General features: G+C 45.3%; 1 protein-coding gene across 2 annotated transcripts in view; it reads right to left on the bottom strand.

Moving 5' to 3' along the window:
• Window positions 1–26076, bottom strand: part of ZZEF1 (zinc finger ZZ-type and EF-hand domain containing 1) — a 239492-nt gene that overhangs the window by 158543 nt on the left and 54873 nt on the right. For both annotated transcript variants that reach the window (XM_088447033.1, XM_088447034.1), the window contains exons 12-14: window positions 24098–24209; window positions 21342–21557; window positions 10897–10991 (exon numbers count right to left, since the gene is read on the bottom strand). In XM_088447033.1, coding sequence (XP_088303159.1) covers window positions 10897–10991; window positions 21342–21557; window positions 24098–24209 — 423 coding nt within the window. The remainder of the gene's footprint in view (window positions 1–10896; window positions 10992–21341; window positions 21558–24097; window positions 24210–26076) is intronic.

The following is a 26076-nucleotide window of genomic DNA, read 5'->3' as shown; positions in this document are numbered from 1 at the left end:
GCATCTATGGAGAGGCCCAGCAGATCTGCGTATCATACCCGCCATGGTCAATCCGGCGCCACCAGGATCATCATGCCTCATTCCAGCATGAACTTGCGGAGAACTCATGGGATCATCGCGACCAGAGGAAAAGCCCCATGGAACCACCAAGGCATCTACCAGGAGAGCGTCGGGATCCCTGGTGCAGGAGCAGTATCTTGTTAGCTGATGATTGTGACAAGACGCCATCATGTCTATGTCCGGTAGGTCCCAACGGCGAACCAGCAGTTGAAAGATGTCCGGATGCAGCATCCACTCGTCTGCATGAATGTCCTGATGGCTTAAGAAATATGCTTCCCAATTCTGGACACCGGGGATGAAGACTATGGACAGGGCTGGAAGATTATGCTCAGCCCAACGGAGAATGTGGCTGACTTCCTTCATGGCCCCCTGACTGCAAGTGGTGGTTTATGTAAGCAACCGCAGTTACATTATCTGACTGTACTTTTTCCTGGACATCCCTGAAGAACATGCTGTGCCTGGCAAAGAGCCCTGTATATGCCTCGGCGTTCCAGGACATTGATGGACAGCTGTCTTTACTGAAATGTCGAACGACCATGGAAGGTTAGATGACTCATCACCCACCAACACCAAAAGACCTGGAAGACCACGGAAAACAACTGGTGGATGACAGAAGAATTATTTCTCTGGTGAAGAAAAACCCCTTCACAACAGTTGGCCAAATCAAGAACACTCTCCAGGAGGTAGGTGTATATGTGTCAAAGTGAACAATCAAGAGAAGACTTCACAAGAGTGAATATAGAGGGTTCAGCACAAGATGTAAACCATTGGTGAGCCACAAAAACAGGAAGACCAGATTAGAGTTTGCCAAACAACATCTAAAAAAGCCATTACAGTTCTGGAACAACATCCTATGGGCAGAAGAGACAAAGATCAACTTGTGTATGGTGAAGGAAAGGAGCTGCCCATGAACCAAAACATACCACCTCATCAGTGAAGCATGGTGGTGGTAGTGTCATGGTGTGGGCATGTATTGCTGCCAATGGAACTGGTTCCCTTGTATTTATTGATGATGTGACTGCTGACAAAAGCAGCAGCAGAATGAATTCTGAAGTGTTTTGGGCAATATTATATGCTCATATTCAGTCAAATGCTTCAGAACTCATTGGACGGCGCTTCACAGTGCAGATGGACAATGACCCGAAGCATACTGCAAAAGCAACCAAAGAGTTTTTTAAGGCTTAAAAGTGGAATGTTATGCAATGACCAAGTCAATCCCCTGACCTGAATCCGATTGAGCATGCATTTCACTTGATGAAGACAAAACTGAAGGGAAAATGCCGCAAGAACAAGCAGGAACTGAAGACATTTGCAGTAGAGGCCTGGCAGAGCATTACTAGGGATGAAACCCAGTGTCTGGTGATATCTATGCGTTCCAGACTTCAGGCTGTAATTGCCTGCAAAGGATTTGCAACAAAGTATTAAAAAGTGAAAGTTAGATTCAGGATTGTTTAGTTTGTCCCATTACTTTTGGCCCCTTAAAAAGTGGGAGGCACATGTAGAAACCGTTGTAATTCCTACACCGTTCACCTGATTTGTAATTACCCTCAAATTAAATCTGCAAGCCTGCAGTTAAAGCACATCTTGTTTGTTTCATCTCAAAGCCATTGTGGTGGTGAATAGAGGTCAAAATATGAAAATTCTGTCAATGTCCCAATATTTATGCACCTGACTGTCTTTTACAACCCAGTAAAAATATGAGATATGGTAAGAACTTACCCTTGTTATCTCTATTTCTACGAAGTCCATATGGTTCCACAGGATACCTTGGGGTATAGGTGTGACGTCAGTCGCTGGGCACCATAGAGTTAAGCTTTTCAGCCTCCCAGGATGCACTAGGGTCCCCCTCCTATACCCCGCCCCTGAGCCAAGGCACCTCAGTTAGTTATCAAGCCATAGGCTGGAGGAGGAGAAGGAAGAGAGAGAAAAAAGATCTGGACACATACAAGAATCACATTCTCACCAGAGGGAGACGGAAAACCGGTGACCAGAGCAAAGCCCATCTGCAGCACAGGTGCGACAGGGCGGGAGTCCTGTGGAACCCTATGGACTTCGTAGAAATAGAGATAACAAGGGTAAGTTCTTACCATATCTCATATTTTCTACTTCAGAGTCCATAGGGTATCCACAGGATACCTTGGGGATGTCCCAAAGCCGTATCCTTTAAGGGTGGGGACGCTCCTGTGCAGAAAGGAGAATCCGCCGCCCGAAGGAAGCATCCTGAGAGGCGAAGGTGTCAAACCTGTAATACCTCACGAAGGTATGGACAGAGGACCACGTAGCAGCCTTGCAGATCTGAACTGCCGAGGCACCACGTCGAGCTGCCCACGAAGGACCCACAGACCTAGTGGAATGAGCCTTCAGAGAAGGAGGAACCGGTAGGCCTTCATGAAGATAAGCTTCAGAAATAGCCATACGGATCCAGGCTGCCAAAGTTGCTTTGAAGCAGGCCAACCCTTTTTACGGAAGCCATAGAGGACAAACAAAGCGTCTGACTTCCTAAACGAAGAAGTGCGGTCAACATAAGTCCCTAAGGCCCGCACAACATCCAAAGAGGCCTCACCCACGGAAAGACCCGGTGAGTTAGTTAAAGGCCGGAATAACGATTTCCTCGTTAACATGAAACTGGGAAACAACTTTGGGAAGAAACTCGGGCCGAGTGCGGAGCACTGCCCTGTTCCCATGAAAAACCAAGAAAGGGGGTCTACATGAAAGAGCCCCTAACTCAGAAACACGTCTGGCCGAAGCAATAGCCAGAAGGAAAACAGTCTTAGCTGTTAGCCATTTAAGATCCACTGAGCCCAGTGGTTCAAACGGCGGTCCTTGGAGAGCCCTCAGGACCACAGCCAAATCCCAAGGCGCCACAGGTGGAACAAAGGGCGGCTGAATGTGGAGAACACCTTGCATAAAGGCGCGCACATCCGGGATTGTAGCAATCCTACGGTGAAACCAGACAGATAGGGCCGAAACCTGTACCTTCAAAGAAGCAAGGCGAAGCCCATGATCTAGTCCCGCTTGCAGGAAGGCGAGAATCCGAGACAGACGAAACTCCCGCGGTGCATAACCTCTCGGTCGACACCACTGGAAGAACGTATGCCACACGCGATGGTATATCCTCGCGGAAGATGGTTTCCGAGCTCGCAACATGGTACGCACCACAGAGCTGGAAAACCCCCGGGACCTCAGCATGGCCGTCTCAACAGCCACGCCGTCAAAGACAGCCGAGTCAGGTCCGGGTGAAGACAAGGACCCTGAGACAGAAGGTCCGGTCGTAGCGGCAACCGCAGAGGACTGTCCACGGACAGACCCTGAAGGTCTGAGAACCAGTGCCGTCTGGGCCACGCGGGAGCTATCAACAGGAGCGTCCCTCCTTCCTGTTTGAATTTCCGGATTACCCGTGGAAGAAGGGAGACCGGAGGGAACAGGTATGTGAACCGGAACGTCCACCGGACGGACAGAGCATCCACCAGAGACGCCCCTTCGTCTCTTGTGCGAGACCCGTACACCGGCAACTTGTTGTTGTGCCGGGACGCCATGAGGTCGATCTCTGGAAGACCCCACCTGTCCACCAGCAGTTGAAAAACGTCCGGGTGCAGGGACCATTCCCCTGGATGAACGTCCTGGCGACTTAGAAAGTCCGCCTCCCAATTTAGCACTCCCGGGATGAAGACCGCTGATATGGCCGGAAGATTGCGCTCCGCCCAAACCAGGATCCGAGAGACCTCTACGAGAGCCGCCCGACTGCGAGTTCCTCCTTGCCTGTTTATGTAGGCCACGGTGGTAGCGTTGTCCGACTGGACCTGCACCGGGTGACCCTGGAGAAACCGATGTGCCTGCTGAAGAGCATTGAAGACCGCACGGAGTTCCAAGATATTTATTGGAAGCTCCGCGTACGGCAACATGCGGACTCCCTGCAGCCGCAGAGAAGCCGCCATGACCGCCATCACCTTGGTGAAAACACATGGTGCTGTCGCCAGGCCAAAAGGTAACGCCCGAAACTGGAAGTGGTCGCTGCGGATTGCAAACCTGAGGAACTGTTGATGGCGCACAAGAATAGGGACATGCAGGTAAGCGTCCTGTATGTCCAATGACACCATGTAGTCCCCAGGTTCCAGCGCCAGAATGATGGACCGTAGGGTCTCCATCCGAAACTTTGGAACCCGCAGAGACTTGCTGAGTGCTTTGAGGTTGAGAATCGGACGATACGACCCATTGGGTTTCTGTACCAAAAATAGATTTGAATAGAAACCCTGGCCCCTCTGGGAGAATGGAACAGGCACTATAACTCCAGAATGGAGCATAGTGTGCAATACCTTCCGCAGCTCCGTAGCCATGTTCCGGTCTGATGGTAGACCCGTGGTGAAGAATCGAGCCGGGGGTCTGTGCCGGAAGGAGAGGGCGTATCCGTGAGAAACCACCTCCAGAACCCAAGTGTCTGTCGTAGTGGCCGACCAACACTGGGCGAACTGCAGCAGGCGGCCTCCCACCCTGGGATCCCCCAAAGGGAGGCCCGGACCGTCAGGCCGCAGGCTTGTCATCTGGCTTGGGAGCCGGACGTCTGGTACTCCATGCCTGCTTCCGGGGCTTGGCCGATTTCTTAGGGCCAGCCTGTCGAGGAAACGACTGTGGTTTGGGCCTGCCCTGGGCCCTAGATGACCGAAAGGACGATGGTCCAGAACCAGAAGGAGCAGCGGCCGACGGGAGACAAGCTGATTTGGCTGCCGCCAGCGTGGCCACAATCTTATCCAGATCCGGACCGAAGAGAACTTCTCCGGTAAACGGCAACGCCTCCAGACCCTTTTTGGAATCTGCGTCCACCTTCCAGGATCGCAGCCACAAGGTGCGACGAGCAGCCACCGCTGCTGAAGAAATTCTAGACACCAGAGTACTAATGTCTAGGGCCGCCTCGTTGATATAAGTGGCCGAATCACGGAGATTACCAATCAACTCCGCCTGTTCGGCCAGACAGTCGGAATCAAAAGAAGCCTCTAATGAATCCGCCCAGCGCTCCATCGCTCTGGCAACCCAGCAAATGGCCATAGCCAGCCGTGCTGCCCCCCCCCGCAAGGGAATAAGCGGACTTCAGGCAGATCTCCACCTTGCGGTCCGTAGCATCCTTAAGGGAGGACATGGATGGCATCAGCAATGTGGCACTACGGACAAGACGGGTCACGTGAGAATCCACCTGTGGAGGGGATTACCACTCTGCAAAATAATTATCCGCGAACGGATAAGCCACCGCCAGGCGTCTCTGCAGCTGGTATCTTTTGCCAGGCTGTTTCCACGCCTCCTCTAAATGGTCCACCAACTGACCCGAAAGAGGAAAGACTGTGGCATCGCCCTTCACATCTTTGAAAAAGGCATACTTAGATTTAGCCGCTGGGGGAACTTCGTCCTCAATCACCAAGGCTGTGCGGACCGCCCGAATAAGTCCAGGAATATATACTTTGGACTTAGCATCAGTGTCCTTAGTATGGAGAGGTTCCTGATCGTAAGGATCCAGAATCTCCCCATCATCAGACGTCCCCTCGTCATCCTCATAAGGAGCCGACAGAGACGCCACCGGCCGTTTATGCGGCCACACCACAGACTCCCCTTGCAACACATCCGATAAGTGCTGTACAGAACTCGTCAGAGTTAACCCACGCTGGCTCCTGAGAAACCGGGAGCGGGGAAATAGGGAGACTGTGGGGTACCACCAATTGTCGTGGGAAACCCTGCATGGGTGACGACACCACTGACTGCTGGGATAAACCCATTGGTGTAAACGCGGGCTGCGGAGCTAACTGGCCCACTAAGGCTGTAAGCGCCTGAGCAAAACAAGCCCAGGGCGGCTCCTGTACCGGTGCTGTAACCGTAAGAGGCCGCGCCATGGACAAACACTGCCAGCAAAGGCCCTCCGCGCTACCCTCCCCCTCCGCTAACGGTACTTTACACGTAGTACACTGTAGCCGGAGGGGAAAATCACTTTTGGACATAATGGCACCACGTATGTGACCTCTCTCACCAATTATATCTTAAAAAGGCGAGAGATCACCCTGCAGCACCGCACCGCAAGGGCTTAGCAGAAAGGACAGGGACAGTAATAAAGCTGACAGTTTAGAGAAAAGTTACAGGCAGCAACGCTAGCACAGTCACATACAATGCAAAGAAAATCAATTCCTGCACTAACAGCGCTGATCACTCAACTACGCAGACACAGGGCCTGGTAGGACACAGCGCTGCATACACAGACCTGACCACAGCGGAGGAGAGGTATGCGGGGGGACCCAGACCATGATGCTTCCTTCCAGGCTTCCAGCAGCGTTCACCATGCGTTCTGGAGAAGATGGCCGCCGAGGAGCAGAGAGGAGGCTGGCCTGGGGGAGGAGCGCTGCCACAGGACCAGTCGGCAGCGTGCAGAGAGGGCTGCGTGCAGCGGGGGAGGCGCCGGCTGTGAGACAGAGAAGGCGCGCTCCCCTGGCATGCATTTAACCCCTGGGACGCCGCAGCGCTACAGCTCTGCTGCGGTCCGCTGTCCCAGGGGGTAGTGGAAAGCGCAGGTTGGTCGCCTGGCTCCACGCTGCAACCAGTCCTCAGGGAGCCCCCTGCCTGGGGACTTAGGACCATGTGACCAGCGGGGACCCACCGCGGGACCCCGCTGCTTACCTTTGTCCCCCTTGGATCCGGCCATGGTCCGGAACATCTGGGGTCACCGCTAGCTGTGACCCCAGATGCTCACCAGCATCCCCGGATCGGTACCGGCGTTCTGGTACCGGCGGGGGTGTAGGGAAGACAGCATGGACGTCAGGACTGACTGTCCATGCTGTACATCCAGATGTGCAGCCACAGCTGCACTGAAGAAAGCTTCAGGGGCTCTTCTAGCCCCCACTCCGACAGGTGTACCCGACTCCGGCCGGGCACCAAACTAAACTGAGGTGCCTTGGCTCGGGGGCGGGGTATAGGAGGGGGACCCTAGTGCATCCTGGGAGGCTGAAAAGCTTAACTCTATGGTGCCCAGCGACTGACGTCACACCTATACCCCAAGGTATCCTGTGGATACCCTATGGACCCTGAAGTAGAAATGTTCATGTGGATTCGAATTGTAAAGCGAAACGGAATTTGCTGCTCTATATAAGAAACTGTTAATAAATACAAAAGTGGAACATCTCCTGAGAAGGAGCTAATGTGGATTTCCAACAATTGATTATCCACCTGTGTGACTTGAGGAGTTGGTCAGGTGGATGTGACCCTGAGAACCATCGGAGACTGGGGTAGGAAAAGTAGGTTGTCCAGGTAAGGTAAGGTAAGATCTGGATACCCTTGCTGCAAAGAAGTGCCGCCATGACCTGCATGAACACACAAGTGGCCGTGGACAGACCAAAAAGTAATGCCTGAAATGGATAATGGTTGTTCCTTACCGCAAACCTGAGGAAGCGTTGGTAACTGGCTCAGATGGGGATATACAAATAGGCATAATGGATATCCAACAATGCCATAAAAGTTTGCTGGCTCCAGAGCCAGAAAGATGGGATGCAAAATCTTAGTATCCAGAGAAAACTGTTCAGATGCTTTAAATTGGGGGATGGGCCGAAATTAGCCATCCGGTTTCTGTACCAGAAAAAGATTGGTGTCAAAACCCAATCCTTTCTGAGATGAAGGAACGGAAATGACGACCTTGGAGGCTAGGAGAGAGCGACTAGACTTCTTGAGAGCTTCTGCTTGTCCTGGTTGTGCGGGAAAGCTGGTGGAAAAAACACCGGGGACGTAGTATACTGCTGAAATGTGAGAGCGTAACCCTGAGACACAAAGCCTCTGACCAGCCGTCTCTCATGGTCTGCATCCACACTGCCCAAAAGAGTAGAAACCAGCCTCCCGCCCCGGGGTCCTCCGGGTGGAGGCCTGCCCCATCATGCGGCAGGCTTGTACGCTGGCTTGGCAGCCGGACATCTGGTGGTACAAGGTTGCTTACCTCGGGGCTTGGAGTCTTTGGAGGCAGGACCCTGGCTTCTGGGAAATGGCTGGCCTGCGGACGAAAGGAACAAGAAACTGACGTGCTAGGTCTTGGCGGAGCCACTGAAGGTAAGTAAGCAGACTTAAATGCTGCCAGAGTGGTCACAATCTTGTCCAATTCAGGTCCAAACAGAATGTCTCCTGAATAAGGAAGAGCTTCTAGAGCCTTTTTGGATTCTGTGTCTGTCCTCCAGGTGCGCAACAAGAGCGCTCTTTTGGTTGCAACCACAGAAGTCAACAACTAAAGGCCCCCATACATCAGCAATTGTGCAATTTGCAATCGATTGTGTATAAAAAAATCTTTCCCTCTTTCAATCGATTGCAGAATTGCCACAATCGATTGAAAGAGGGAAAGATTTTTTTATACACAATAGATTGCAAATTGCACAATTGCTGATGTATGGGGGCCTTTAGTGGTCAAATTTCTCCAATCTATTAGCGCTTCTGAGAGATAAGAAGCTGCTTCTCTAACATGCCTCACCAAAGACACCAGGTCTCCACTGTGAGTACCCGAGTTAAGCCCATTCTCTAAAGCATCCGCCCAGTGGCCGACCGCTTTAGCCACCCAAGCAGACACGAGTGCTGGACAAGCAAAAGCACCTGCATTAACATAAATGGTCTTCAGGAAATGTTATAGCTTCCTATCCATAGGATCTTTAAGAGAAGCAGTGTTAGGAAAAGCAAGAAGGGATGACCCAATAAGACAGGTAATATGGGCATCCACGGGGGAAGGAGGCTCCCACTTAGCCCTATCCACTGCTGGGAGAGGGTAAAAGGTACCAATGCGCTTAGAAACCTGAAAGCGTCTATTGGGGTGAGTCCATGCCTCCACTAGGAGGTCTTCCAGCTGCATTGAAGAAAGTTCAGTTACCAGCTTCTTCTGTCTCTTAAATACAGGTTGTTCGGAATCCTCAAACAGGAGAATAGATTTTACTGCTCTGATAAGAGCCTTTACATCTACTGGGGACATAGCCTCCTCTGGGACCGAAGAAGTCTCAACGTCAGAGGTAATAGAAGCATTAGCTTCCCCGTCTGGGGAAACTTCCGGGGAGTCCGAACCTCTCCCAGATAGTGGCGTAGAGCTCTTGTGTGCAGCAGGCCTGTGTCTGGGAGCCCTATCCTTATCTGGCATGTGCTGAAAATATGCCAACACCTAAGCTAGCCCTTGTACTGACTGAGAAAATGATTGCATCCAAGGTACCTCCATCATAGGAAGCTGGTGAGCAGAGCTAGGGACAGGTGGCACTAGGGCTGCAAGCCAGTCTACCAAATGCAACATTACCTGTGTTAACGTGGACGCCCAAGCCGGTTCCTGACAGGATCCTGTGGCTGAAGTCGCCTGTTGCAGGGCCGTAAAGCAACTGATACAAAGGCCATCCTGCACCGGGTCCTGAGGAGCGATGAAGTTATCACATTTCTTACAGGTGCGGATTACTGTAGCACCCACCTCCTTGGAAGTCTTATTTCTGGACATCTTTATAGTCGAAGAAATCCCCACACACCAAGATTAACAATGGAGATCAGGTGTTGGCAAAAATGGTCTCAAAAGTGCTATGTTTATATAAATATACTGAGAGCTTTACTCACCAACTGTAAGGGATGTTCCCCAGGTGACCAGTAACCACAGTAGGTACACAGGCACAGAGCAGAAGTACAAATACTCACATGCACACAAACCACTCAATGCTAGTAAATGTGGGCAAATAGTGATTAACAATCCAGCTAAATTAGCATGAAGGAACTACTGTAAATACACATAACGTGGCTGCTAGGAGCAGGTTATGAGAGAAGACAGGAGCCCAGCTTCTCTCCCCGTGCTGTGCTGAGGCAGGCAGTGAGGAAAATGGCCGCTTAGCATTCGAAAGGAGGAGGAGAGAGGGGAGGATCCTAACTGGGGCTTGCTGCCTGCAGAGAGAAAAGCATGCCCCAGGGTTGGGGGGGAAGAGGCTAACAGGGAGCGCCCACTTCCCCCATCTGGCTGGACCCCTGGGTTAATGGCAACTGCTGCTTTAGAGCAGCACCCTGTTCCACAAATATGCCCCGGTGGTCTAGTGGGCAGCGCAGGAGACCGGGAGCCCCCACTGGCAGTACCGCCGGTGGTCTCATGCACTGGCAGTAACAGCCGTGAACCAGCAGTTCACTGCATGCAGGAAGCCACCTTACCTTGTCCCCACTGAGCACCGGCTGAGGATCTGGTGTCTGGAGTCCAAGACCGAAGTCACTGACCCAATCGCCAGTGCTGCGGCCATCGGCACTGGAGCAACAGTCGGGACGTCCTATAGGACTACCGTGGACTTGCTAACTAAACTGGCTGCCTGTGGCTGGGGGCGGAGGAGAGGGAGCCTGGGCTTGTGGGTATTTTCATTTAACTGTTTGGTGCCCAGACTCTCCTCTCCAGTCTATACCCAGTGTCATCCCTGTGCACACTAGTGGAGGAGAAATAGACCTGCTTTTATTTTGAATGTCAGTGTACTTCTCTTGGTGGGACACATGAATGGTCACCATTATTTATCATTTTATCCATGTCGACATTCTGACTATAGACATTTTATCCTGTCTATATATTATCAACATTATGTCCATATTATGTCCCTGATGACATTTTAACTACATAGTGTCAAGATTTTGATTCATGTACCCCAAAATGTTGGTGTTTATATTATGAATGTATATATACTGAATGTCTAAATAGTATACCATACCCTACAATAAATATCAATAGAGCAGCAAAGAGGAAGCAGCTGAAGTCTCTCAATATTATACAGTATGACGTATAGTAGAGATTGCTCAAAGCAATGAGTGGTTTAAATGTATTTAAAAAATTCCTGGATGAAGATAACATACTTGTCCTGAAACTTCTTATAAAATTTCCAGAGGAGCTCCAAATCCAGGCCTGACAAATCAAGGAGTGACCTGTGTCTTGATCGATTATCCTTTTCCTGATAACCAAATAAAAATATTATTTTTCCTTGAACAGAGTACACAAGTTTCACAATTTTTATAGCTGACCACATTAAGCATTAGAATAGAGTAAATAAAATCAATTGTATCTCCACTGCACCACAGGCCATATCCAATTTCTATAGGAAATGGAGTGGCTATTTTCTGGCAGCCCCAAAACAGGTAAAAAAAAAAAATACAAAATCCCAAACCCATTGGACCCCATTCCCCCTCTAACGACAAAGTAGGAAATTAGAAGTTTTCAATTAGCCTAAAAACGGTCCTATAATTACATGTCATTATTGGTTGTTAAAAACAATAACAGTCTCAAATGACCCCAAGTTAAACAGTTTTGTTAATTTTTGTATCCCACATTTAATTCAAGTATTTATTTATACAAAAAAATAAATGGCTTTATCTTTTTTATTGGCCTAAAATTACTTCAAAAATCAGCTTTTTTTCAAAATTTCTTTGCATTTATCCTTTTATAGGTTTGTTATATATAAAAATTGTTATATATATATATATATATATATATAAAACAATTTTTATATATAACAAACCTATAAAAGGATAAATGCAAAGAAATTTTGAAAAAAAGCTGATTTTTGAAGTAATTTTAGGCCAATAAAAAAGATAAAGCCATTTATTTTTTTGTATAAATAAATACTTGAATTAAATGTGGGATACAAAAATTAACAAAACTGTTTAACTTGGGGTCATTTGAGACTGTTATTGTTTTTAACAACCAATAATGACATGTAATTATAGGACCGTTTTTAGGCTAATTGAAAACTTCTAATTTCCTACTTTGTCATTAGAGGGGGAATGGGGTCCAATGGGTTTGGGATTTTGTATTTTTTTTTTACCTGTTTTGGGGCTGCCAGAAAATAGCCACTCCATTTCCTATAGAATATATTCCTTTTACTTAAAATTAAAAAAATAATATGCAGATCAGAGGAGGGGGCTCCCAGCCAGCAATCCGCCACCGAACTGCTATGAAAAAAAAAAAAGTTCATTCCCCAGCTCCCCCTTATCAGGGTCTCCATTCCGGAGCCCGCCTACGCTCGTGCCCTTCTAGACGGTAGCAGTCCACAGCACAAGCTCAGCATGGGGGTTAGTCCACGGCTCCCCTCTTTATAAACATGAGGAGTGCACGTGAGATCAGGCACCCTAGGGGGCCTGGGAGCTGGGGCTACGCAGTGTTTTAACTGTTAAGGGAAGTTCACTGGTGTTTGTGCCCAGGGGGAGAGAGCACGGGGGAGGAGCTGGCTGCATGACCTGACTCATCTGTGGTTAATGCACCCTTCCATGCCTGGAACAGGGTCAGAAGGAAGGATGGAAGAGCCCTCAACCTCTCCAGGATGGCTAAGTATACTTGATTTTATGTATGTACTGTTTGTTCACCAGTTGTTACTGCAGTACAGGGCTTCTACATAAGTTGGATATTTTTCCATGTGTTTTTTTTATCCATTCTCCCCTCCCCCACTTAACATGACTGTTAGCTCCCTGCCAACTGGGATCAGGTTACACTGCCTTGGCTGGTTTTAGCTACAGTAGTAGCTATTTGTATTGTTCTGCAGCTGCCTGGGTGCAAGCTAAACTCTCACTCAGACCTGGCCATGGGTTTTTCGATTCCAGCCCACAGATTTATTCTCCCCTTTTATAGTACAGGGGTTGTTATGGTGGCTACACCTGTTACTTTTTCAGGTGTTAGCTGGTAGAGATAGTCTGTCTCTTCTACATGATCTCCCTATGGGGATTTATCCTGGTCAGCCCTCCTATTCTGTGGCTCATAGGGGGTACATAGAGTGTGGCCTCTAAGTTTGAGCATCTGTAAATGTATGTAGATCGTACTGTAATCGGCACTGCTTTTGCTCTTATGTTTATACTGAGGGCATAGACGCTGGAGCTAGACACAGGTATCTAAGGTACTGATGTGTATACTATGCATCAGGTACTTGGTGTTCTTCATTATGATATCTGTCAAATGTACAGTGCATTAGGAGGGTATAGCCTGTTCTGTCTCTATTTCCCCATTGCTGTGAGTCACTGCTGCGATCGTCATACAGTCATATGGAGTACAGGGTCCCAGGATCAGTTACCAGGGAGCTGTCCGTGACATTGGGCAATAGGCCCGGTTAAATGGACAAGGTCTTCTACCGGATATCCAGTTGTCTTCTCTGGCTTTGTACCTAGGGTTCTCTATTACAGATAATTAGCAGTATGTTATCATATGTGTGCATACACCATGCATTCTTAGGGCTATGGGCCTGCTATACAAAATCTGTATTCTGGGGGTAACTTCAGCACCACTGTTCTCTCAGTTGGATTTTCGATCTAGATGGCAAGACTGATTTTAGTCAACCAGTCTGATGTAGTTTTTTTTGTGCAATCTTCCCAGCGTTTAGAACTTGGCCTGTGTCACACCTGTATGTCCAGGTGTGATTACTGGTCCTTTCTGCTACACTGTGTTCGCTAGTGTGCACTTGGTATAGACAGTCAGTCTAGCTCAAGTTGGTGCTATTCCTCCTTGGTGAGGTTGTGGCCCTGACTTTGGTCAGGGTTCTGCATATTACTGACTGATTGTATTTTTCACAGGTAGGGTAGTCTCTTACGCTGTCACAAGCCGGTTCTGAGTTTAAGTTTAACTTTTGTTTTACCACAGTATGGGAACTGATGAAGCCTAACAAAAAAAAAAGCCATCTGGTTCCATGGTGTACTGGTTAGACGCTGGACCGAGTTCAGATCTCGGTGGGAACTTATTTTACGGGCCCATGTAGTGTACATGGCTGAGGCGTGACTATTGTCTGCTCAAACCCTTGGGGCGGGTCTGTTCCACAGGCAACCGCAATAAACCGTACTAGCTTGGAACTTGTCCAGAGGGGCTGGGTGGCTCTCCACCGTGCTTCCTTGGCGGTACATTTTTCCAGGGTGGTAGTAGGTATGTCCTACTGTTCAGACAGTCTTGTCCATTCCTGAGATTTTTGCAAGACATCTGAAGTTTCAAGGTCCAAGTTTGGGAGTATTGTATTGGGTAATTGGTTCTTTTCAGAGGAGGTATCACAACCGCTATTCGTAGTCCCAGCATAGTGTAGTTTTCTTGGTCTTTGGGTATGACTGAGGGTTTATTTTGTCCACAATGGGCCTGGTTGTTTCTGGCACCTGGGTAAAAGTGCCCTGACAGTGCCATTAATTATCTACGGGATCAAGCTATTCATGCTTCAGCGTTAATATAGCAGATTCTGCTTCCCACACTGTCATGGTCTCCTGATTAGAGAGAATATCTTCACCCTGGCCTGAACTTAAAGTCACAGGCATGGTTCGGGCTTTGTTTTTCCCAGAGACACGGAGGCTGTGTGTCTCGGACTGTAGTACCTGCATAGGTCCTGCTACTAGAGCCAGCACTGAAGTGGGAGCTGCCCTAGACAGGCAGGAACTCCCTTTTTATGGTGGCCTGTCATCTTATCGTCGGGTCTTGAGCCTTGCTTGCATCCAGGGGATGTAGACGGAAGGTCTGCTGTTATCAGCTTTAGGTGACCATTGTCCCTTGGCTATGGGTGTTTGACATTCATCTCCCAGACCCAGGTAGGGGGACTGGTTTTCCTTTTGGTACTCTTGTTATTCAGAGTTTTCCTCCTTGTAGTTGGGGGACTAGAATCTGTTCCCTTGAAGTGATTTTCCGCAGTGTTGGAATTCTCTTGGGGGTAAGAGTACTTCCCTACCAGTGTCTGCGGTAGTCTACGAGTTCTATGTAGTCATGCTTTTCAGGGACGGTAATCCCTGCAGCAGTTTGAGTCCTTAGTGGAGGTCCGGGAGCTGCAACTAGTACACAGTGGTGATAACTTCCTAATTAGTGGATCAGGTTTGGCAGCAGCATGGCCACTTCCTGTAATGTCCTATTAGGGAAGCTGAAAAGGGGGAGCTACTGGTTTATTTCAGGACATCTGGCTTGCTTTGCTGCACCTCTGTTTTTGGGGTGTGGTTCTACTGGGCCCATGGGTTCTGATGTGAAAGCCCGGGAACGTCTTTCACATCTAGTTTTTCAGCTTTTTTTTTATTCCAGCAGTACGGCTGGACAGAGTGTCTAAAGGTGTTTCCAGTGCCCATTTATCTGTTGGGAAGTATGAGGGTCGCACATCCTGCAACTCCTCTACAGGCTTGTTCTGCTTTAGATTCTTGCTTTCCACGGTACACTCTGCTATGCTTACCATGGTTGGGTTTTCCAAGGCTACGGCAATTGGTAGCTGTCCTTCTGTATTTCCATCCCACTTGTGCAGTCTCTGGGCTCGTTTTGGTAGAGACTACGTTTGCCCTACCCTTGGTTTTCTGGAGTTTGTCCTCTAGACAGGCTATTTGTTCATACTCTGGTATAGGACAAAAATTTTTAAAATACCAGCGCTGTGTCTATATGATAACTATAGCTAAAATATCAATGGACAGTTGATAAAGAAAAATGACAATTTATTGAACGATAACAATAATCTTAAGAAATAAATAAAAAATATATATGAAATAAAAATAATAAAAATGGAATTGCCACAAATATTGATATAGAGGAAGTGTGTAGTGAGTTCCTTGATTTATACTCCCTCCAAAGGTAACACAGTCAGGTGCTGGGTAAATCAAGTGAAGAGACTTAAAATATCCCTTAGGCGATGAATTACCGCTATCGGTCACGAAATGGTCACAGTCCTTGGCGGCATGCAGCGGCCATAGCAGTAATGTTCCAGGGCTGTGGTGTTTCACCGAAGCAGGAGAATGGTGCCAAAGTAAACAGGGATTGAAAGTTCAAATGGAAGAATGCTGCCAGCAATAGGAGGGATATCACAGGGTCTCTGAGCTCAACACGTTTCGCTGGTTAGAGATACATCCAGCTTCCTCAGAAGCATATCCATGAGTGGTCCATAGTGGCATATAAATAGGGTTCTCAATCAAGAAATAAGTGGCACATGTGTAAATCAGTCAATCATGACTGCCATTTTACATCTAAACATACAAAATTATCAACTGTCCAATGTTTAATATAAAATTGTATCTAAAATCCCACGTCACATAATACAGATCTAAGAAAAAAAGGGGCATATTTATCTTATCCTGTTAGACGTATCTGGGGGCATCAGTGTCACATGATAATCCACGTGACCCGGAAGTCCGCGGAAAAGTAAAAGCAAAAACCCCTCGGTTTACAATCAAACTTCATATAAACATCCCCCAGTGGATGTTCTAATCATAACGAGCATATCGAGTGAAGGTAATCACGAGAAAACTCTCAGAGTCAGAAGAAGTTGCTCGAATAGAGTAAAACTCTATACTCTGGTATACAGAACCATAGGTTTCTGTACTTGTGGTTTGTTTGTTTTTTCTTTGCATTTAAGATGGAGTTCATGGGTCTGACTGCCTTTTGTTTCGACACTGTAGCCTGGATGGCTCAGGGTGTGTATCCTCATCTTTTGTGGTACAAACCCTGGGTCTGTATCCTCCTAGGTTCCCTCTCTCTTACTGGGAATACCGGCTGATTTCATCCCTTATATTTTGGGACTCCATGACGGAGTGTTCTCAGGACACTGGTTATGAGCGAATATCTGGTGCGGTTTCCTGACTCCTTGGTTAGATCGCACGGAATCAGGTTGTACTCCGGTTTCTCCAAATTCTGGTTTCTCTTATCATTGTTTTTGTGTTTGGAGCTTCTTCTGTCAGGGAATTGCACTGTTCGCATTGGTTTCTTATGTGGCCGGACACTGTGGTATGTGTCTGTACTCTGTTATTTGTGAGGCACAGTCTGTCACAGCAGGTGCAGTTTATGAGTTCTGGCCCCATTGGCCTATGCCAGTTGGGAATCCACGTTAAATTCAACACCAACCTGGTGGCTCTGGTTGACCTCAGGAGCACCAGGTTCGGTAAGACAGGTTTCCTGGCCCATGTTGACCACAGAGCAGGTTCGGTGTTTATCTCAAGTGGGTTTACAATTGTGCAGGGCCGGTATACTGCAACCTTGACAACAATTCAGGTCGCTGTCTATTATTCTGTCAAGAGTACGAATCGTGCAAGTTTCTTTCCGCTGGGAGTAGTTCTTTGGTGTCTGGTAGCCATGCATTCCTGGTGGGTTAGCTCCCTGCTGATCTCACAGGGACGGTTTTCTACTTCTATAAGGCTCCCTCTATGCGAGCTGGGGATTTTACGTGGAAGCCATTGTGGAATGCTTGTTTCAGTCGGAAAATCTTACATTCAGGTTTTTCTGAGCATTCCCTCCCCTAGGGGTGGCTTTTGAACGTCCCCATGGTCCAGGGTCCCCCAAATCGGATGAGAAAGATAACCTGAGTTTTGTACTTACTGTTAAATCCTTTTCTCCAAATCCATTTGGGGAAACTACGTTCCCACCCTTACGCTCAGTTCTTTGTTCATGAGTGGGTTGTGGTTTATCTGTAAGTTACACTAGGTGGTTTAGGGCTACTTTTGAAGTTATACTGAAGACCACGGGTTGCAGAGGGGAGGAGCTACTCTCTTAAAGTTATACTAGTCTAATTAAGTGCCAGCTCCTTCGGACCTTCAAGCAACCCCATGGTGCAGTGTCCCCCAGAAGAATTCAGAGAAAAGGATTTAAGGAGAAGTTAGACATTCATATCATCCAGTACTCCAGTGGAGCTTTTATTTGTACCCTATGTACAAACTGACATTAACAGTATGGTTAATTTTTTGTAGAAACCAATTACCCTGGCAGTATGTATTTGGATTGTGGGAGGAAACCAGAGTACCTGGAGGAAACACAAATCTACATGTGAAGAACATATACAAACACCACACAGATGGGTCCAATTTCCACCAAGGACCTATGAACTCTGCTGTGAGGCAGCAAGTTAACTATTGTGTCAACGTGCTGCCCTAACTATTAGTAATTATATGCCTGTTGCCATGTCCCAGTAACCCCACACTGAGTGTTTTGGGCATGGTTTAACTTTAACTTATATTGCTGGCACATAATGTATGCTGTACTCATAACGTAAATAAGCTGAAAACAGAAAATATTTATTTTTAGTAAAAAGTAATTGACCCCATCGGCCTAGTAGGAAATGTGGATAAATTCTGTAGCATTGGGCCTAGTGGGGGTAGTCGCTGCAGATAGGAGCTGCCTAATAAGGTCTCCTGGACTAATTCAAGCCTGAGGGCTTCAGCAGCAAGGACTGCCAGCTTCCCAGAGCAGATTTCAGCTTTGACCATTTCCGCCATGAAAAAAAGCCCTCAAGAGTTACTGTACATTAGTAACCTAGCACTAGTTGAAATAGAGCAAATAGAAATGCTTATAATTAGATCATCAATTATCAAATTCAATTTCAAAGTCTTAGAATCTGAGCACAGAGAGAATATTAATATTACCACAAAGGCCAGAAGAGCAGCTATTATGTCCTCATGAGTCATAACACTTGAGGGGGGATATTATGGCCAAACCGTCCAAGTCGGGGAAAAATAAATACTTGTTTGACATTCATAATGACGACAAGCAGGAGATCACCACCAGTATGCCGGCACAGTTAAAATGTAGCTTTCAGCATTTTAACCGTTCCTGCAGTACAACTGTAAACATGCTGGTAATGTTTACAGCAAAATGTTAATAGTTAAACTGGTGACACCGTTAAAATGCTTTAAGCTAAGCATGCATCACTCCCTATAAGCAAATCAGATGCACATGCATCTCACTCTATAAGCAAGTCTCCACTTCAGGTAAAAGACCAGGAAATGTAGAACTTCCAAAAACTGTGGCAAATCTTGGCCAAAGCATTTTTTGAGTATTGAGCATGGCTTCAAAAAGTGTCAGAAAAACCCTAAACTCTAAGTATAATGGCTTCAACAGCCACATTGTTAATGTCAGCCAAGTTAACTCTGAAGATGAGAGGACCTGACTGAGATTAGGTCTTTGAGGCAGGCACCAAGTTGGCCATACATCTACGGTCCTGATTCTTCGTTCTGCCAATCGGATAAGCCGATCAAAACTGCAAATCAGTGAACATCAATGATCGGCAGTTTGTCGGGAGAAAACTGCATGTTAAAAACCCTCAACTCACCGACCCTGGCAGAACAGAGAATTGGAGCAATACATGCAATGGGCCCCTAAACACCACTATTATATTTAATTGTTTGCTTATTAGTGCAAGATGAATTTCTGCCTTTACATCCATCTATTCGGCTGCCACAGTTCAAACAAAGAAAAGAAACAGAAATGCAGTCAAATAATGGAGCTGTTGTATCAAATTTAACAACGAAAAGAACAGCATCTATAAAAATTTCTTGTTTCATACATACACAAAATCATGGTGACAACCACATAATATATAAGGCAAAGTATCACAAACATTATGATGAGCGGTCCCTATAGGCTACAATAAATTATCTACTCCGATTGATTAGTCAGCCATTTGTCCAATATATTGCATGAAACACTGACGGCTCCTCTATGGCAAAGTCCATTTTCATGATTTTCTAATGTGTTAGTTTAGTGCCAGGAACTGTCAATTTCTCATTTACTCAAGCAAATGGGACAAATATGGATTTCTTTTAGTAACACACCTTGTATTTTATATCAGTTAGCCAGGGTGGAGTGTTCAGAAAGAGTATAGAAATACCAAATTTGTGCCCTATTAATTGTGTTATCATGGTGCATTTTGTTTGTTTTTGTTTACTAATTTTGCAAGGTTATCATTTTTATTCTCTCTCTTTTTTAAGCAACGTCAGAGATCTTTATTTTTTATTACTAATGCTGGGCATACACTATACAATTATCTGTCAGACATCTGTCCAATCTGGCTGGTTGTAATGAAAACCTGATAATGTATGGGAGCAAATGAAATTCGACCGTACGGTCCCAAACACTGGAAAATGGACAAAAAAAAAAAAAAAAAAGATACATTTTTTCTGAACCACCATTTTTGTCTGTTTTCCAGTGTTTGTGAGCAAATGGTTGATTGACATTTGCTCCCATACACTACCAGATTGTTATATCAGATAATTATATGCCCAGCATAACAAATCCAATTAAACTTTAATGATTTGTAATAATACTGGCAGTTGCTGTTAGAAAAATGTGATCTGCATCTAAATAATCTCCATGCAATACATTGGATGTGATAGCTGCCCCCAAATGGTCTACATGACATTGCCTCCATTAACCCTGCTGTTCTGTTCAGTTCTATTTGACCCGAAATGAAAATCGTTTCGTTGTCAGTTTGCTATTTATGTAATTATGATTTCCATATTTTATGACTTTTTTTTTTTGGCAAATAGTTCTAATCCAAAAAAACATTTTTTTTATTTTTTTTTAAAGTTATGAGTAGTTAGTACTAATGTTCTGTTTGGGTCAATATAACCAGATTTGAATATTATACTAGTGAGTGACTGTAAATGTTTAGAAAAACACATTACTTCAAGAGTCAAAATTCTGAAAATTCTGAATACAGTGTCAGTTCATTGGTTTTCTATTAAGTCATCTTTTCACCTTTTTGTATCAAGTGCAATAACCCTGCTGTACTATTCGGGTCTATTTGACCCGAAACAAAATCTGTATTGGTGTCAGTTCGTTCATAATTTTTGTTTGTTTTGATTTGTTCATATGAATGTTTATTTATTCTAACAACAGTTTGGAGAATATCCATTGTTTGAATATTATTGAAAAGCATAATTTTATGATATGGGTCATATTGACCCGAGCAGAACAGCAGGGTTAAGACAACATAAATACGTCAAACTATAGTGTAGTATTGGCAGATATGAATTTTATAAGCGTCATTTTCAGTTAAGGGTTGGGGGGGACTAACTTGCATGTGGAAGCATGCAGCGATGAAAACCCAGTTTTTCATCTTGATTAAATGTTACTTATCAAATTTTAATTGTATTAATTAGGATTCTGACTGGTATAACCACCTTGAGCAGAATGACAGGAAGGTTGATTTCAGATGGGTTTTTATGCAGGAATACATGCATAGTAACCACGAAGTCTACCAGCCATGATCGTATCATCAGAAAATAAAAACTTTGCTGTCAGCTAATTGATCCCTTGGGCTAATTCAATCAGCCTCAAAGCCAGCACTTATCGGGGGTGTGGCTTTATAAAAAAAATATATATATATATTTGCCATGGTGCTGAGGACCGGGCACTGTGCACCCCTCAGCCAGGGGAGAATCCACAGGGTGGGAGGGATTAGTGTGGTTGCTCTCCCCCCCCCCCCCCCCCCGACACAGCCTGTAACATTACAGTTAGGAACTGGTTGGCTGGTACTTCTCCCTCTTAAAGGCTAAGAAACATTACATAAATGAAAGGGCTACATTAGCATACAGAAGTAGTTATTGATGTAACTTACCATATCATGTGCTAGTTGTTGAACAAACAGCAGTGTTTTCAGAATCAGAGTCATCCCACATACACTGTCAGCTGACAACTCTTTACACTTGAGACACATCACATTCATATCAATCTTGGTTTCCTCTGGCCTGCTGTAACCAAAGGCACTAATTCCTTGCACGCCTAGACGCTCTGCTGTATCTTCTCGGGTACAGAGGAACTTCACCATCCAGTACTAGATAGAACAGTAAACATTCATTTAAATCTCATTTCTACCATAGAATTATCTTTGTTATTATAACAAACTACCACCAGCAATCTCACTAGTAGCTCAATTTAACAGCTTACAATTTACAAATTAATTTAAGTAGAGGTTGGGTGGAGGGATGGGGCTGCACAAAAGTTGGATGAAAAAAGAATGAAGTATATTTAAATTATAACAAAAGATTTGACGCATATAAATCCACTATATTCACAGAGCCATAGTTTGTTATAAGAAACAGAGGTGCACCCAGGAGCAGTATTACAAAGAAAGGAACAGTACCCCGAAATAGGAATATACTCTCTAGATATATGTCTATTAATGTTTTAAAATTTTAATTTTAAATAGATTATATTAAAAAACATTGAAGAAAAAAAACAAAGTTTAAATTAGCCAGCACAAGAACATCATAAACAGGAATAGTGTGTACATATAATAAACAATGTAGGATCACAATATAAGTAAATTGTCAAAAATACTCCAAATAATTTGCATGAACATGAGGAGATGATCAAGAAAATATGAGGCAAAAGTCTCTAAAACAAAGCAGGAGGGGAAGTGTGTAAAATTAAAGTGTGTAATCACCAATCACAATCAAAAATTGCAGTATAGTGATACGAATGTGGAGGAGTCTGCTGGCATGTGGGAGGTCTGTTTGGCTCTCAAGGAACAAGAGGGTGGTCTGGTGGCATGGGTAAAACCTAATTGGAACTTAAAACGCATATAGAGGAGTCTGTATTTTGGTTGAATAAAAGTATATATCTGAATATCAAGAAACCATGAAAACTCTACTGCCTAACTATTGGTCATGAGAGCGTGGCAAACTGACAAGAAACACTAATACAATTTCTAATAAAATGAAGCAATAAACAATTTGCCAATCTAACTAACCTACTAACCAGAAAGGAGATGTTCTGGTTATTTTAATTGAAAACCAGCTCCCCTCTGGGTTTTAATGAGAGCTGTGATATAGCTCCATTTTTATAAATATCCCATACCTTTTAACAAACAATCCTTATTCTTTAGAAGTCTTCACTACACAGATTGATAATTTTACATAATTCTATGGATCTTCTTAAAATACAGCACATTTTATATTTTATCTTTTGTAAATACTTTCAATTATTTATATAAATTAGGATGTTAATGTCTATGGCCCCTATAACATCGGTATGCTGAGACACTGGGAACTGAGAGCTACTGCACAGCCTGCACTACTTAATACTACAGCGTGTGCTCTGTCCATGGAGAGACATTGAGCTGTTACAGTAGGTCTACTCCACACTGCTGATCAATGCTAACCGGGCCGCCGGTTTCAGAGAGCCTTACAGGTGATTTTGCTTTGTTTTTGCCTGGGATTTAACACAGGGCTATCAGACCTGTTTGGATTGCTCAGTCTTCATGTTGACTACTAAGGATTTCAATCTTAAAGAGAGAGAACATATTTGGCTCCACTCCTGCCTGTGTCCTCTGCAGCTGTTCAATATGAGCTTAAACCTTTCTTCACCAGCTGAATACTAACAATTGCTTATGCTTCATGCTGTTGTTCTTAGAGACTAACCATCATCTCTCAGCCGACCAACAATTTTAGTGCATCCTGTGTCTTATGAATATCTGATTAATACTCAGCACTCTACCAGCACCAAAACCTTTTCTCTCGCTCTCTCTCATGATCTTGATCTTACATCTGCACACTTCCGCCAACTAAGATTGCCTAGCAACCTGCCCCTACATTGGGGACCGGATATGATGCAGACGCATGGCAACTCTGATCTAATTACGCTCCAAATATTCAGATCACTGAAAGCAGAACTATCGTACGGCAACACAAGGATGACAGCGCTCCACAGGCAACCAGGAAGTACGCTTCACCTTGCGCTCCACCGCTAACCAGGAAGCAAAACACTATGCGTCCATCGGATAACAGAAAGTGAAGCCAGCACTTTGTGTTCTTTGAGAAAGACGTTATTACGAACTTATGTCTAGTTTGGAGTGCTTCCAAACTACAAGGACCTTGTTTTTGTGTTTATCCCTTCTTCCGGCTTCCTCCTAGAGGGGCTTATTTAGCTCTATGTAACAATACTCATAATGTTGTGTCACCGGAAGTTACATACAATTCTACTTCCTGTTCAGCTTATTTCTTGTCTTTTTCCATACATACATAGTACATTCTTACTGTACAGATGCTAATTTTATTGCAAGTGAAACAATATACAGCACAAACCGTCCATACCTGTAAAACAGATCTATGGAAACTATACCATAGAGATCTGTTGAAAGCTCTGAATGTACACCATAACCATGAGCTGCTGCAAAACCTCTAAATACATTTCCCTTACGATTTACTTTGAAGACTGCATTTATTTAGCCCAACTTGTATGCCCCAATTTACTCACTGGACAGCGCTGCAGCATCTCAAAAATTATTTTTTTTCTTACTACGGTTATGTCTAGGCCATGCACAGAATGCTAAACAAAAAAAAGAACACCAACGAAAACATCTTTTCTACTCACCTTTGCAATTTTACATTGCTGCAATCTAATGTCCACTTCATCCCACTCTTCTTCTAGCTCAAACCAGGCTACAGGATCACACTCTCCTTCGTCTGTGCAAGGCATATTAACTCTGAAGACAGAAATGTAGGTTACACCAAAAAAGTCCAATTCACTTGCAACCAGTGTAGTCTAAAATTCAAATAGGGGAGCCACACCAACTGTCACCACAAACGCTGCCAAACATCGTCAGCTGGGACTTCCGGGCAGTTAGTGTGGCTCCCCTATTTGAATTTTGGACTGTGCTGCAGCCCCATCTCTGGAGCTGCCACTGCTTAAAATCATTTTCACAATTACAAAACTAACATGTAACACATTTTAGATGTGTAATTAGGGCCAAAGTACCTATTGTACACGGCTTGCTTATTCATGTAAGACAGTTTTGAAGCGACAACGATAGAAGAATCTGAAGCCAATCATAGTATTAAAATGTTAACAGCAAAGAGTACTTGACATATCTGGTCATGTGACAGAGTAAGAGGCTTCTGGTGTGTACACTGTGTTGGCACTACAGTGTGACAATGTGGAGGGCACTACAGTGTGACATAATGTTAGGACATGTGTAGTGATCTCATTTACCCACAATTGACCAGCACTGCAAGGGTTACTGGGTGGCTCACCACTACCTCCCTCACTCCTCCATACTCACCACTACCTATGTGTTCCCTTACCAAACAAAGACTTTCTCTCTTCAATACCTCCCGAACCCCTCCATACTCACCACTCCCTATCTGACCCCTCCTTACCAAACACTGTCTTCTCTTCAAAACCTCCCTGACGCCTACATACTCACCACTCCCTATCTGCACTATTCCCTTGACCCTTCCACACCAAACACTACCTCTCTGCTGTTTGTACTATCCCCCGGGCCCCTCTATTCCAAACATCGCACTGCCTCCATGAACCCTCCATGCCAACCACAACCTATTTATAGGTTGTGGTGGTAATATATATTGAGTTGTAAGTATTCTATTTTTAGTATATAAAAGGGTCATAAATTATACTAATACTTTTTCCCATTATAGTTGGCCACACCCCTTTGTGGGCCTCTATTGTTGAGTTCCCCTGTGGGCCCTTCATGCTCCAATCCACCACTGTCTCCAACAGACAACAAAGTCAAACAAAAGGAACAAAACCAGATCATCCAGTCCCTCTCCCAACTGACTTCAAGAACAAGATTTAATATGAGTACAAAAATCCAGTTCAATCTCGTATCCACTGCAGGACACTAAGACTAAGGGAAGTTTCCAAAACAGCCTTAACTAGCTAATATTTTTCCCAAAACCGCTCAGAAATTGTTTTGTTTTTTTATGATTGAATTAGGCCAAGAACATCTATTTATAATTTATCCAACACAATTTTATGAAAAAGAATAAAAAAAACACACATCTCTTTTTGAAACACATTAATATCGATCTTTAACATATCGTTCATGGATATATCAAACAATCAATGATCGGGACATCGCAACTTTGCATTTCCCCGGTGGATGCTCCTCTGAGCAGACGCCATGTATACTATAGATTTGGGGAGCTGAGGGCTGCTCATTTTACATGAACCTCTCTGTAGCCGCCGAGTGTGAGGTGCTGCTGGGCTGCCCAATCAGCAGTGATCGGCAGCACTGCAGACACTGGTGGAAGGTGCAGGGATGCAGAGGGGCCTGGAGGTCCCTTTGCCATTGTCAGCTGCAGCTGCCGGGTGTGGAGTGCTGCCTGGCTTCCCGATCGGGCAGTGTTCGGCAGCACTGTAGACACTTGTGGAGGGTGCAGGATTCAGAGAGGCTGGGAGGTCCCTCTGCTATTGGTGGCTGCTGGAAGATTATTTTCCAGCAGATGCCCAGTGTGCATTTCTGACTGGTCGCATTGTTTGCGACCATGTCAGGTAACATAGCCTGGCAAGGTCGCAAGTGATGTGACCACGCCAGGCAAGTGGTTAAGGCT

This window comes from Taudactylus pleione, unplaced genomic scaffold (genome assembly GCF_031769625.1).
Source record: "Taudactylus pleione unplaced genomic scaffold, aTauple2 ptg000411l, whole genome shotgun sequence".
Classification (NCBI taxonomy): domain Eukaryota; kingdom Metazoa; phylum Chordata; class Amphibia; order Anura; family Myobatrachidae; genus Taudactylus; species Taudactylus pleione.
Note: the sequence above shows the minus strand (reverse complement) of the source record. Positions and strands in the feature narration are given on the sequence as shown.